This window comes from Dreissena polymorpha, chromosome 4, assembly GCF_020536995.1.
Source record: "Dreissena polymorpha isolate Duluth1 chromosome 4, UMN_Dpol_1.0, whole genome shotgun sequence".
NCBI classification, from domain to species: domain Eukaryota; kingdom Metazoa; phylum Mollusca; class Bivalvia; order Myida; family Dreissenidae; genus Dreissena; species Dreissena polymorpha.
The window spans coordinates 37,842,534-37,858,128 of NC_068358.1; the positions used below are offsets into that span (position 1 = coordinate 37,842,534).

At 33.9% G+C, this 15,595-nt stretch overlaps 2 protein-coding genes across 5 annotated transcripts in view; one reads left to right on the forward strand and one right to left on the reverse strand.

Annotated features, from left to right (window-relative positions):
- The window catches only part of LOC127877699 (fibrillin-1-like), a 163,147-nt gene extending 148,602 nt beyond the window's left edge, over window positions 1-14,545 (reverse strand). Inside the window, exons 1-3 of one of the 2 annotated variants that reach the window (XM_052423824.1) lie at window positions 14,093-14,545; window positions 12,385-12,444; window positions 9,032-9,205 (exon numbers count right to left, since the gene is read on the reverse strand). In XM_052423824.1, coding sequence (XP_052279784.1) covers window positions 9,032-9,205; window positions 12,385-12,444; window positions 14,093-14,204 — 346 coding nt within the window. In that variant the 5' untranslated portion in view covers window positions 14,205-14,545. The remainder of the gene's footprint in view (window positions 1-9,031; window positions 9,206-12,384; window positions 12,445-14,092) is intronic. The other variant, XM_052423826.1, reaches the window with a different exon arrangement.
- Window positions 1-15,595, forward strand: part of LOC127877703 (atrial natriuretic peptide-converting enzyme-like) — a 167,182-nt gene that overhangs the window by 89,223 nt on the left and 62,364 nt on the right. The window lies entirely within an intron of this gene.

Sequence of the window (15,595 nt, forward strand, 5' to 3'; positions counted from 1 at the left end):
AATGGGGTTTACGTTTCCTTTACGAGCTTTTGAATGCATGTGAAGCATCCAAGAAGAAAACGATCATAAATGAAAAAGTAAACCCATCATAATTACTCGCATATATAAAGCCGCGTGCAAATCACAGTCTTACTGCACGTTTTGAAGCTTTCACCATAAAAACAGTTTACTGCAATGATGTGCAAAATAAAATTCATATATATTATCGTACAAACATTTATGTTTAATGTGCTTTTAAAAAGATGTTTATTAAAACAATTATTGTTGTTTTTGCTTCCTCTGTTTTAAATTGTTTTCAGGTATGTTGTTTAAAGTCCGTTGTATAAAACTTATAATCGGTATCTTTTGAAAGGTACGAGCTAGTTCCCTATAAATAGCGGCTATTGAAATTCTGTATCATATTATTATATACCTGATTCATATTCCATATTTCTACGGCCATTAAAACAAACAATGATACTACCCCTCCACGATAAAAGAAAGAATGATACCTGTATAAGATTTCATGCGTTTAACGTTACACTTCGTTATTGTTATGGAAATGGTAAGTCCAAATAGTTAAAATCGCAAATCGCTCAGTACGGACAAAATAAATTATGCTCCCACATAGACTTACTTTTGCGAGAGGTTTTTTTACTCTGATTGACTTGTTTCACTTCACTACCGGAATATTGTTTTCATATAATCACCCCACGTTGAGAACATCTTTCAACGTGGATTCAGTATGACTAAAAACAGTTCCCTATCACGTTTGTGAGTTTAACTAATCATGACCGTAAAATGCCATAGCTAAATGGCAAAACAGGAGTTTGCGATGTCAGTCAAATAAAAGAGATAATCCGTATCACGTAACTTATTATTATTTTATAATGGTAAACATCATTTACCCGAATCTACGAAACAGTTCTTACGTAAGAATGTTTGTTCTTTTTTATCATGATTAAGTCTGTTTTGTGTTTTGTGTTTGAAGGGTGTTGTATTGATTTTCTGACTGTTAAACTCTAAATTCTAACACAATCAAATGCATTACCAGATGATTTATATTAGTACAGTTATATATACTGGTCTATACTTAGAATATGGTTTACTAATAATTGAAAATAAAACTGTCTATAAATTGGAGAAGAACAACATTGTTTTTGCATTATAGATAAACAAGTGTGCAATTTATATTGTTACCTGTTGAGAGAATGGCATAGATACGCGAAGGTCGTTTGCTTTCACACTAATTAAATAAATGCCAATGAATTAAATAATGACTAACAGTACGCCTGACATTTTCTTGTTGCGCCAACACTTCTAACTTTTCCGACAGAATTATCTGCAACTCCTATGAGTTTTAAGTTTGTTCATTATTCCAAATATAATTAGAGAGATTAGCAAATTTATTTGATACAATTAAAGACAGCTGGGTCAATTTATACTTAGTGTTGTTTAATAACATAAATTATATAAATAACGTAACTGTCGTTTATTTATTAAAAAGTATTTATCAATATTAATTGCCTTCTCCCTCATCAATTACCTGTGTGCAGGATCAACGGGGTTCACAGGGTTTTTTAAACGTGTTCAACAGAATGTAAACACACCGTTAAGAACTTTATTTTTGCTAAATAATATATAAAGTTATTGACATACATTTGCATACATCTTAATTGCTTGAAGGATGTTGTCTTTCTTTTTGTGCCGATATTTAAAGATTTAAGAATAAATCATTGAATCCGTTTGAAATCGGTGCAAAATTTTCACGTTGCGTGCAGCATAACCGTGAAAATGACTGCGTTACACATCGAATTTTTGGCCAGGAACACAGGCCTATTAGAGAAGGTAATTCTGATGCATTTCATATTGCTTATATGCAGCATAAACAACTGTCTAAAATGAACCAGTTGAAATTCTTAAGAAATCGTTTTAAAAAGTTTTAATAAGAAAAGCAACACAAACCGGTGTGTTTACGTCCAATAACGTTCGATTGTCAACCCCACAAAGTCACGTGATCCTGCACCCTGGTTAAAGACTGATTTTTTTCACTTAGCGCTTTCAACCCATGGATAACCTGCCTAATATATATCATCATAATCATTCTGTGTATGGAATACAGCGTTATAAAAACAGTACGATATAGTTTATCAAATAAATACCCCAAACTAGACCAATATACTAGTATATTAATTGATAGCGCATATTCATTTTAAAGTATCAGTTTTGCTACATATGTGGATAAAAATGTGAAAGGTTAATGCTGTACATACAGTATGTATGTCAATGTTTTGTATGATTTGATGTCAAAAAATGCATGTCTAAAGAATGTTGGGTGTCATCCCGCCTGCATCAACAGTAGTTGTGTCTACCCATACCGAAATGACTTCGTCGGAAATATCAAGAACCATGTTGTGTACATTGTATTGAAATACAGGAGCACATATAATATTTATATAATGATGTTACCACAAATTTTTTTAACTGTGCGCACTTATTTGTTCGCATGTATATTTATTATTACAGACGTGAGCCTTTCTGGTTGCAATTCTTTAGCAAATATAATAACTAGATTAACCTCTCTAGCGGTGAGACAATGAACAGTATCGCTCGTGAGAGCACGGAATGCACGTGTATCTCGTAATATAAGATTTGTAAACGTACTTTATGGCGTCGTGTGATAGTGAATCATTTATCTGGGAAACTGTTCATTAATGTCAAATAGGTCATAAGGCAAGTCTCGTCGTTGAGATAATTCTGAGATAATTCTGAAATAATTCTGAACAAAAGCTAAGTCGCCTTGAACAAACACATAGAGCTGTTGCTTGCTTTAGTACTGAAACAGTTCGTATTTATTTTAATGTTAAATAAAGTGTCTAGATTATGTGTTTTGTAAAGGTAATTCAGCTAGCGTTTAGTTATATCAGTAAACGCATAATACATGTGCAGTTGTACACACATACTTTAATTATATATATGCATCTAGTCCGAATCGATCGCATATTTTTTTTTCATAACAGGTTATGAAAATTCATATAATGCTTTTTGTTCTTGATGTAAACTATGCGTAATTACTTGTAATGAACTTGTACGTTAATTAATACAACTGATGTTATCTCTTTTTTACAAAATAAATCACAGCAATTTTCAAGACAGACTTTTACTTATCATCCGTGACAAAGCGTTATTTATGACAAAGCGTTTCGTAAAGAGGACATTCTAAGAGGACTTCTGATCAACTTCTTATGGATGTGGTTTTAGTACGATTTCATCGTAACACACCTGCTACCAATACCACAATCAAAATGACCAGTACATTTCGTGAATTAAATCGGTTTATAACGGTTATAAAATATGTATGAATTAAAATAACGTCATGAATGGCAATAATGTATGTGTTTGAAAGAAATTTACCGTATATGCGTAGCTCTTATAATTTGTACTCATATTTCACACAGTTAAGGGTATCTTTATTGCCAACGGAAGAACATTTTTGATATAAATTTCAAAACAAGTTGAAATATTAAATGGTTTGTTATCCAACTTCCTAAAGGCACAGTAAGGGCATTGATAATTTTGTCATTACTTTCTCAAAGTTAAACTATAATATTTTGTTATATATAAGCTGTTGAAGGTTTGCTTGATCAGAGAAAAGTAAAAAATATAACAGCAATAATTTAAAGGGTATAAATGGCGGTAAAGAGTTCGTTTCAATTTGTATTGGAGGGAATCAATAAAATAAATATTATATGGTTTTATGTACTAGAATATTTGTATGATGTCAAAACATGAACATCATTTTAAAAATACTAATTAAAAAGCGGTAACAATAGGCTACTACAAGTTTATCACGTGAACATTTAAGTATACATATGAAGTTATCATGAATATATTAGCTTTTCTCTAATTGAAGAATTTAATCATTCAAATTCGTGCCAATTATGCATGACGATCTTTTGTATACGTTTTCTTTTACTCTTTCACTTAATTCTATGGCGTCAACTATGGGCTCGAAATCTTGACATTTAGACAAAACGCAACCTTGGTGCACTTAAACAGATAATTGTTAATTTTAAAAAATAAATTATGTTTGGTGTGCAAAATAAATAATGGTTGTATTAATGTCCCTTTCAAGTGTCATCTGTATAAATACAATGTAAGATGATCCGAAGTAAAATATTTCAACATCAATTAAAATATATCTTCAATTAAAATAGAATTGCAACACGTGCCCTGGTCAAGCGGTGTGAGATGAAATTTAAGTTTAAGTCTAATAGAATATATATTTGCTTTTAATATATTTTATACGCGTGTCGCTGTATTAACCAATTAGTAATAACACAATGCACGCAGCTTTTGCTTTCAAATTAAAATTAAGGAGACAAGAACACAGAAACGCTGAGGATTATAACAAAAATGATACAAAGTATATTGCAAATTAGTATTAATTGAATAAGATACTTTAAAAATTACTTTAAAACCATTTTAAGTTATGTATTAACTGTTTTATATATTTTGTTACACGCAGACGATACAGAAACAAGATTTTTTGACAAAAAAAGTTAGAACCATACTGACGAGTGCATTGAGGTAAACAAGATGGTGTTTCTCTACCTATCATATAGGTTTATATTTAACATTATAAAAAAGGTGTAACCAAATCTTCAGAATAATATACACTCACTATAATGTTTTAATTCAATTTTAAATTCACAATTAGTGACTTCGGTCCCGATATATCTGTTGACCCATGCGTAGTTTCTGTCACTACTTGTTTGTCGTTCACCAACACTGATATGTCATACGAGCAATATCTGTATTCCTTTCAATCTAGTCATACCCGGTTTAAGATGAACCCCAGAGAAAAAAATATGTGTGGATATGAACCATAAGATGACCCTGAGAATATATCAAACATGGTCTCATTTTTTATTCCCCTTACTCGTGTTACCGATTTTTAATTGTGCGCCATTGCTAACGAGCCGCGGTAACTGTAGAATGAACAGCTGGAGAGAGATTATAAATCTGAAAGTATTAAGGACACGCCTATGGAAATTGTTGACAGCATTTGGATGACATTGCAGAATTTTGGCGCGAAAATTCATGTAAATATAAAACTTGATTATTTGTTCGTTTAGTTGGATTTGCCACCGTCTTCGACACTATGTGAGTGATAATGAAGGCGGTAAGTAAACCAATTCGCACTTTTTCTGTGGTAACTGGTTTACCAATTCTACGAGAATATACGTATTCCTACGGTGGCATAGAGGTAGCATTCACTCCTCTTTTTTTTAAATTAATCTCCTCTTTTTTCTATCTCGTGACCACGACTTAGTAACTCGTGGCCACGAGTTAGCTATGTCGTGGCCACGAGATAGAAAAAAAGGAGTGCAATACTAAATAAAAGAGGAATGCAATTAAAAAAGAGCGGTGCAGTAAATAAAGGAAGGTGCATTTAACAAAAGAGGGGAGAATTTCGAGATCTCGAGATCCCGACTTAGCTAACTCGCCACGAGATAGAAAAAAGAGGAGTGCAATTTAAAAAAGAGGAGTGAATGTCACCTCTATGCCACCGTATATTCCAGTAATTGACAACTAACCTATTTATATCAGAGGTGGGGGCAGATAAGTCTTACATCGCATTACATTACCAAATGCCCACACACGTTATATGGCTTTAGGAATGTACATTATTTAGTGGCTACGAAAAAAAACGGACACTTACGCCTTTTGAGTACAAATTAAGTTCTTTACAAAATATTGTTATTGTTGAAACGAAAAAAGTAAACGTTGGTCATAATAATTTTGCCTTTATTATTGATCAAAATATTATATCATGACATGCGTGTATGAGGAATATATTATCAACAAATTTAAACATGCTTATTTCTTTAAATTGACATTTAACATTTGCATAAGTAATTTGTGCAAAAATATGATTTGACAAACACGTGGAATGCGCCGCTCGATTATATCCTTCAGGTTGTTAAAGCAAACATTTATGAAGAGCATCATGGATATTCTGATTGTGTCGAAAACCACGAAATGTCCTCGAGTCAAGAACATAATAAAGTTAAGAATAGACAAACACGTTATAAAATAATGCTTAAAGCTTTAAGCATTAATGTTTATTCTGAAATGATGTGATTTTTCGGTGTTACATAGTCGGTGTTAAATATCCAGTTTTGCCCTATAAAAGCTGTAATTTCCAAAAGTTGCATGCATGTTTTTTTTGCAGATTGCCTTAAAAGTACTATACCAAAAAATAGTACTCTTTGTTTTATCTTCAACGTATCTAAACGAGCCCATATTAGACACCGAAAGAATTATAGTTAATATAGAGAACATTTTATATTTACTCAATGAAACGTGACCAAAATGAAATCAAACTTAAATTATGATACTAACATATAAAAAGAACGCCTTTAAAAAAAGTATTCAAACTGAAAGTTGTCTCATAAAATTTTACATCTATTTTATCACGTATCAAACTATCTATCGCTTAATGCAAACGGCTTTGAAGCGTTGAAAGTGGTTTTATCAAGTCCAACAGCTTGCAAAGAGAAAACGAATATTTGACCCAAATCGCTGAAATATATTACCAACAACATGATCTTCATTACGTTCCAATGACACCTGGTATTGTACCCAAAGTTTATATTCAGTATCATGTTTCTGTCAAAATTACAAGATCTATTCATTGCGTGATGGGTTGGGGTACAGAGACGATCCTGACAATGTAATTACTGCTTCGTCACCTCTCAGATTGATCATGTGACGCTCACATTTTTCATCATCACCTCTTGAGATATGTTTATTTGTATTGAAATATAAATTTGCTTAAGTGGTAAATCTTTAAAAATATCAAGTTATTGTTTATTCCAGCAGGGTGGTAGAATTTGTTGTCTCTTTTTTACCGTTTGCAATATGACAAGTGATGGATAAATATTTTTTGCAAACAATCACTTGTTGCTAACAAAAGTAACTTGCCTTTTTAAAAGTCGTTGACCACAAAGTGATCACTGTGAACCTTTGTAATGTCACTTTCTCACGTCATCGACAAATGGCATGTGGACATTCTAGCGGTAACATTTATTTACCCAATTTTTACAAAACATTAACAGTAGGCTCGTTCCAATTTTTTATCGGCCGAGTTCGACCCTGGTTAAATAATTATACTTAATTATGTACCATACACTCAGTTTATTGTATCAAAATTAGTTGAAAATCCGAGCATCATTCAGTGAAAGTGAGCGCTTGTTTTATAAAAGTTCTACAATCTTTATAATATAGGTGCTTTTTCGCACTGCACTCGTCAGGTTCCAAATATAAAAACATATAAAGTGAATATTTGACAGTATTCAGTTTTGTAAAACTTTAAAGTTCTATTTTGTGTACTTTTTTCATTTTTTTGGAAAAATACAAGCCCTCCTTAATGGAAAAAAAGTTAATTGCTCCTGACACGCTGTTAATGATTCGTGTGTGCTGAACAGTTATTGTTCTGAACAGTTATTGTCGAACATAAGATTTCGTGTCAAATACATGCGATGTTATGTTGTCGGTAAAACATTCTGACCAAGCACATATTTGTGAAGAATTGCGAGGCCATACCAATGAATTCTTTTACTTTTTAGCCGTGCCGACTAAATGCCGAAAAATATATAAAAATTTTCTGCTTTTCTTCGCCTGTTTTGAAAATTGAAACAATATTGTTAACATAATAGAAGGGATTTATGTTTGACATATTTTTCGCTATTTAATTAGAATATGTTGGTTACATGAAATGGTAAATCCTAATAGAATCATTTATTTTTCATATCGACGAATGGTATCACTGTTACAATTAGTGCATATATAATTGGTATGTATGTAGTTTTAGGTGTTTATTATGGAGGAGCACTTTTCCTTAGTAGAATTGTATGCTCAGTCAATCAAATATATGCAGTTTAGAATGAAAGTGTCATTTGACTGTGTTCCCATACAGTCAGAAACCCAATTGGTTACCATGTCCAGTTTGTTGGTTGTTGTTGTTTTGGATAACACGTGAGGTTAAGGTTAGAGCGCACGTTTACAAGTCTAAACCTCTAGAATTTGGCTTGGACATTTCGTAGTCAGAGGTTCCGTTGTATGTGTTTAAATTTTATTCGTGTTTTGTTTTTTATTTTACTTATTGTTGTTTGTAATTTTATGTGTTGGTTTAATGTTTCTTTCGTTGTTTCTTTACATTTACAATTTTCAAGAAAACCAGGATCTCTTGCTACTTATAGTTCTCCCTTATTTTCACATGGTCTCTTTGTGCTTTTTATTGGTATCTTTTTAGTTGTTATATGTCGTCTGAATATTTCAAGATGATGTTAAACAAATTCGATCAAAATAAACAAAAGTCAGTGATTCCTATTGGATTTCATGATTCAGATATTGTCTATGATTGATAATGTCTGGTCTCGATGTGGTGTGATAATGTCTGGTCTCGATGTGGTGCGATGCGATTCACTTCGTTTTATACTATTATTATGTTGTGGTTGTTTAACTGCTACGTTTTATAGTGTCTAGACTGAGTTGCAGTGCGCACTCAAGGAATGTTATCAACAATCATCAACATGTATCCGTGTTAATCCGTCTGGGACAACGAAATCAAAGGTATTTCTTGATTACTACATTTATCATCCGTCGGTAATCGATTGGAGTGACGTTTTCGTTTCAACAGATCAATCTAAACTAGCACGGGCTAGGAATGATAATTGAAATTGCGCAAAAACTGCGACCCATAAATAGTTTAACAACGTCTCTGGCCTCAAATGATTTGTGACAAACCAGTGTGCTTTGTTGAGGTCCATTCTCCAATCTACATGTATTATTTGTTCACGATTGAAGCTTTCATCATCGTCCCATCGTCTATCATTTACAAAATTATAGAGTAAAGCATCTGTAGTGTACATTAATGTTATCATCTCATTTACATTTCTGCAAACAGGTCATTTTAAATGTCCTCTTTGATGTAACTATGTAAATAGAAAACAGACTACCTACATGAACTTCAACGCGTACTTACACACACACAGCGGCCTCTTGGCCGTCCACTGTTTGGTTTCCGGGTCGCACGAGGCGAATATGGCCCCAAGTGGATAGAGACCTTCATCGCACGAGTACTCCAGCAAGTAGCCCCCGCCCCACACGTGCACACTACCATTTGTGGGGGCGTGTGGTTCCCGGCAAGGGCTCTCTTCTGAAAGAACAACGGTAGTTTGTAATAATTTTAGAAAGATATCAATTGCATATTGTTTCTTACGTATTTATTATTTATGAGACTTCCTTTAAAAGAAAAATACCGTAAAGGCGACAAGTTTCGTCCCTGATTAACCTGTTGGACTGCGCAGGCTCTTCTTAGATAACACTTTTCACGCATGCATTAAGCCCTGTTTTCCCAGAGCGAGGCTCAAATACTATATCTCTTACTCTTCAAGTTACGCTCTGTGTGTAAAGCAAAGAACCTAACACAAGATAAGAATTCGTATCTCGTTAACAAAATCATAAAAATGTAATGTTTCTGATATGTTACGAAAATTAACGAAATTTCTGCACTTTTATGCACACAATTAAAAAGAAAGTACAGAAAACAGATTTTGGGATCAAACCATGAACAACAAGAAATAATTAGAATATTTTAAGTTAACAATAAATACCAGGGCGCAGAATCAACTGGGTTTTCAGGGGTTTACACACGGGCTGGACAGAATGTAAACACATCTTTAAGAACTTTATTATTTTTTTATATCTCAAGTTTTTGGAAATACATTTGCAAAAATCTTAAGCGCATAAAAAAAAGTTTTTCTTGCAGTTTGTGCCGATAGTATAAGAATAATTCATTGAATACGTCTGATATCGGTGACGTAATTTCACGTTGCTTGAAGCAAAGACGATGCGGTACACAATGCATTTTTTTACAAGAACACAAGCTTATTTAATAAAGTTATTCTGATGTACATCACATTGTCATGATCAGCATAAAAATCTGTCGTTCATGCACTAGTTGAAATTCTTAAGAAGAACTGTTTTAAACAGTTATTTAAGACCCATTTGCCGATGTGTTACGATCCATAAACGTTTAAAGGGGCCTTTTTCACAGATTTTGGCATGTTTTGAAGTTTGTCATTAAATGCTTTATATTGATAAATGTAAACATTAAATTTTAAAAGCTCCAGTAAAAAAATCAAAATTAAATTTTAAAAAGGAAAAAAGTAGCCCGCAGCAGGGCTCGAACCAGTGACCCCCGGAATCCTGAAGTAAAAACACATTAGCCAACTGAACTATCCTGCCAAGTATACATACAATGCGTATTTTATACGTTATATAAGCAATCTTCGTAGTTTCACAAATTAAAACGACAACAACAGAACTCTCAAATTATTCAATCGTTTCGCGTTGCAACGCTTTATAATTTGTAGGTTTTTAAATCGTCAAAAGATGCATATAATGCCTATATTAGACCATGGCAAATGTTCAGTAATACTGTTTCCTCACAAATATCATAACTAAACCGAAAATTTGCGAATCTGAAACAACTTTTTTCAATTTTGTCAATTTACCAAACCGTGAAAAGATCCCTTTAATCGGAACCCCACAAAGTCACGTGATCCAGAGCCCTAAATATTTTATTTGTAAATACCGTATACGTGTTTCTTAACTTTTCAGATATATTCGCTTAATGTGATTTTAATTTGACATCACCGAGACAGCGTTAACAGATAAACTTGGGAAATATTTCACATCGACATAGACACCATAATTATATTTAATATCAAATTTATTATGATATTAATTGCATCTGTCAATTAGTTTCATCTCATGTAATGTTACATCCACTTCTGCCATGAAAACTATTAGCATTCGTATAGTGTAATATCAACGAAATCATGCAATGAGCACTTACGCAATTGTAAACCTGAATTGACCATGTAGAGCCAAAAATAAATCGAGATTTTAAGTGGTGACATTTCAATGTCAATCAAAGACTTAAAACGTTCACAGGATGTCATAACAGTTCTGTCAACGTTAGTCTTTAGTTACAAGTTACGACCTGTTTTCAACATATATTTTATGCAAAATGTTGCATGTTAAAGGAAATTTTACAAACAGTCGAAAACGGATATCAATCTCAGTAAATCAATATGCTTACAAATTTAAAACTGGGTTTGTCATATCACATAAATAAGATGCATCTGCAGTGCGTTGAACGTTATGATGTAACACAGCTCAATTATAATTTAGCCGCGCTCTGTGAAAAACTGTTTACTATAGTCGCTGTTCAACCTGTGTAGTTCGCATAGGCTTAACAAGGATGACACTTTCCGCCTACGCTGGATTTTCCTTTAGAAGAAACTTCTTTAAAACTAAATACGAAACAAAAGCTCTGAGACAACGCTGTTCGCGTGTATATGCATTAGGTCGGTTTTGCACATAGCGCTGCTTATATGACAGTAGCAAAACCGCTAAAAACTTAGGGTTAACTATGTATGATAAGTTTTGTTGGACCGAGGTCTGGCGTACATGAAAAAGATCAACCACGAATGATATTTTTTTAATGCAACAGTGCAAATGTAAACAGTAAAAATTTTCATCGACACGCGAATAGCGACATTTTACTCATATCTAATTGAGACATATTGGTCGAATAAAACGGCGCCCACCAAAGACAAATGAATACTAAAAGCCCTATATTTAAATGTTAAACCATATCGCTAGGTCATCGTGAAGACGTTTTAATTTATTTAAGAAGTACTTTTCCCTTAGTTTTCTGTTTTGATAAATTATTAGCATAAGTTTATAAGTTTATTTTGTTTTTTCTTTGACATTCAATATCAATTAAATTAACCCATTTATGCCTAGTGGACTCTCCCATCCGTCTAAATTGGATCAATTTATTTCCAAAATTAGGGATGCCTAGTTTATTTATTTCTACATTTAGAATATTTCTTACAGAAATTCCTTTAAGCAAACAGCGAAGACCCTGATGAGACGCCTCATCATGCGGTGTCTAATATGGGTCTACGCTGTTTGCCAAGGCCTTTTTTCTAGACGCTAGGCATAAATAGGTTAAGGACTGGGCGTTTATTCTTACGGTAAGATAGCTTAAAAACGGTTTTTATTTAAAGAATATGTGTCACAAATACAGGCGAAATGCTTGACTCGTCAGTAAGGGCCAACCATACGATACTGGATAATATGTCTGGCCCTACATGGTGCACTGAACTTCTTCTATAGAACCAACAATTTCACGTGGTAATGCGACCAAAATAATTGCACGGTATATCTTGGCGAGCACGATTTAGTACCGTGTGATGATCCCAAACATAACACACGCAAGCTTTTTTTAATTTAATGTGAGGAAAGTAAAAAGGTGCTTACCTCTAAATCCGGAGTCATTTGTGAAGGACACATCAGTTGAAATGTCGGTATAGAGGTTTTCTGAAATTAAAATTACGCAGGTAAGCAATTTGCGTTTTTAAACCAGTAAGTCGATGCATGTAAGCATATGCATATACCAACTTGTTATTTAAAAGTGCCGGTAAAAAATTGAAAAATAAGAATGTTTGTCAGTTTTAGGAATAAACTTTTGTTACATTTGTACTTGCATTTATTTTCTTCAATTTATTAAAAGAAAACCAGGGATCATACATTTACAGAATACTTTTTGAAAATCATCGGTGGTCATTTTAATTTGTATAAATGTAAATTTTTAGGTTCGAACATTTGAACTGAGTACAGTCAATAAAGTTACAGTAAATACGACGTTTACTACTTAAACCTAAATTTTAGATCGCGAACTAAGTTACCATACATGTATACATGTATTAGCCGCGTCATGCGAAAACGGACTTTATGACAAATGCGGACAGCGCAGCTCATGACCAGCCTTGACGTTTCGCGCGGTCTGGCCAGGAGCTACCGTGTCCGCTTTAACCCATTTTTTGCCTAGTGGACTGTCCCATCCTTCTAAATTGGATCAATTTATTTCCAAAATTAGGGATGTCTAGTGTATTTATTTCTATATTAAGAATATTTCTTACAGAAATCCCTTTAAGCAAACAGCGCAGACCCTGATGAGACGCCGCATCATGCGGCGTCTCATCAGGGTCTACGCTGTTTGCTAAGGCATTTTTTCTAGTCGCTGGGCATAAATGGGTGAAAGTCACGCAATGTGTCGTGGTCTCATTAGCGGACACGGTACCCCGTGGTCAGACTGGGCTTGTCTGGAGCTGCGTTGGCCGCATTTGGCATACAACTCATTTTTCATATTTAATTGTAAATAGATGCATGCATGAATGGGGCTAATTGAGGATGTCGTTTGACTTAATGGTATGTAAACGGTTCGCCGATTATGCAATACTTCGAGAAAAAAACACGAATATCAGGGTACAAATTAGTCTTGTTAATGAGACGTTTTGAGGATTTTATTGTTATTGATATTCAATTTGAACGGACACGCTCATATAAGACATTTTAAAGTATTCACAGATTCTCAAAGAGTCTAAGTTGTTTTGCTAGGTACCAATAAGCTGACCGATTCAAAATCATTTAAAAAGCAAATACCATTATCAAGTTAAATCTATTATAATTGGATATAAACTAACAATCGACACAAAAGGGCTTTTCTTTTTCATACCTAATGAAAATAAGGGTTTTCCAAACTTGTAAAGATCTGTAATATTACTATAATTCATTAAAATTTAGTCAGTCTCTTTGAAAACCGTGCTCAATGCACGTGCGTAAAGTGCCGTCTTCACAATAGCCTGTAGTAATTATAAAATCGTAACTTTGTTAGATCTGATATTATGCTTTCCATGTGTATTTGGTAACTATTACAGGAACCTAAACTCGAATAATTTAATCATGATAAAAGAGTCAATAATAAATAAAAATAATGAAGAAATGACGATAAGGTGGTGTATTATTGAATTGCAGTCGGTTCTATTATACCTGAAGTTGCTGCAAGCATCTTTCAAAATCGGAAGTGATTAAATACATGTGTATGTGAAATTCAAATTAGATCGCTGTACTAGATAATAACAATATATCAGCATAAACAAAGTGGTTGCTATAAAGAAATACCAACCTGGGTCGCCCGTTGATCCATCTGTTGCCAAAACCAGATTCTTGGAAACTGCTATAAATCCCAAAAAGATAAATCGTTTATAACACATCCAAATTGTACTTTTAGCATCCATCTTATTGTATTAAGAGCTTTGTTGTTTTACATAAATTTAATTGCTTAACAAATGTCTTAATTAGAATGGTTTATTGATATATATTTGAGCCAGCTTATGCAACCACCTTGATTGATGCTAATACGACAATCAGAAGCTGCTTAAAACACTGAAGTTCGTAAACCATTATATACACGTCGGTTTAACAAAAGAATAAAGTTCAAGTGGCATTTCCTTAATTAAGGAAAACATTTCTGTTCATGTACATTGGACGTTAACGACTCCTCCAGCCAAGTTGGCTATTTCAGCCAGTGTTTATGTGCTTTAGTTGGTCGCGTTAGCGGCCAGCTAAATTTACAGAGCATATTTTGCAAATCAGTATGTGCTTAGAAGCTTTAAGTACGGCAAGAACCGCAGCTCACTCTGCTAGGGACGATTACCGCTGCCTGTCTGCAGCAGACGACAAATGAGCAGTGAGTGTATATACCCTCTAGCAGTGAGTATATATACCAGCTTGTAAGACGACATTGGCCAGTCTAGTGTTTATCATTGAAATCTGTAGATATTGGCTGCTTTCAGGGAAAACGGGGCTTAATGCACGTCAAATAAGATTAGCCTGTGCACACTGATTAGCCTGTGTAATGCGCACAAGCTAATCAAGGACAACAACAGCGAACAACTTCAGTGCCTTCAGCGCTTTGATATTACTATGTTCTAGCTATATTGCTATACGTGCTGACTATGATATTGTGTAACCTATTGATGATGTTGGTGGTGATGGTGTAGCATGATGCTTGCGAAATATCCGAAATAATGATGATGTTTCTGATAATGAGCAGAAAGATGAAGATGATAATGGTGATAATGATGATGATGATGAAAAGGAGGAGGAGGATGCTAATGATGATTATAATAATGATGATGACGATGACGATGATGATGATGATGATGATGATGATGATGATGATGATGATGATGATGATGATGATAAAATCCCATTTTGACAAACTACATAAGGGTTGGGGCAGTGCAGTGCAACCTGCAGGTTACGTTTCACCTGTTCACCAGCGCGCACTTCCCTTTGATAACAGCTATTAAATACTTCCGTAGGGTGTTTCTTGTAGATATAAACAAGTCCTGCTTATTGTCACAACGACAAACTAAAACATATCAAAATTCCAGATAATTACCAAATTAGCATTAATTATTTCCGACACAGCAACCTTCGACACTTGAACCTAAAGAATGTATTAGTATCAATTTTCTACAGGCGCAATACGCAAACGTAGAGCGGTAAATCATCGGTCATTTCGTCGCAATTGTTTGGTGTATATTTACAGGGAGGGGATTGTTGTGATAGCTGCATTTTTCAAGCTTCAGTCACGCCTTAAGTATTAAATATTAAGGATTCC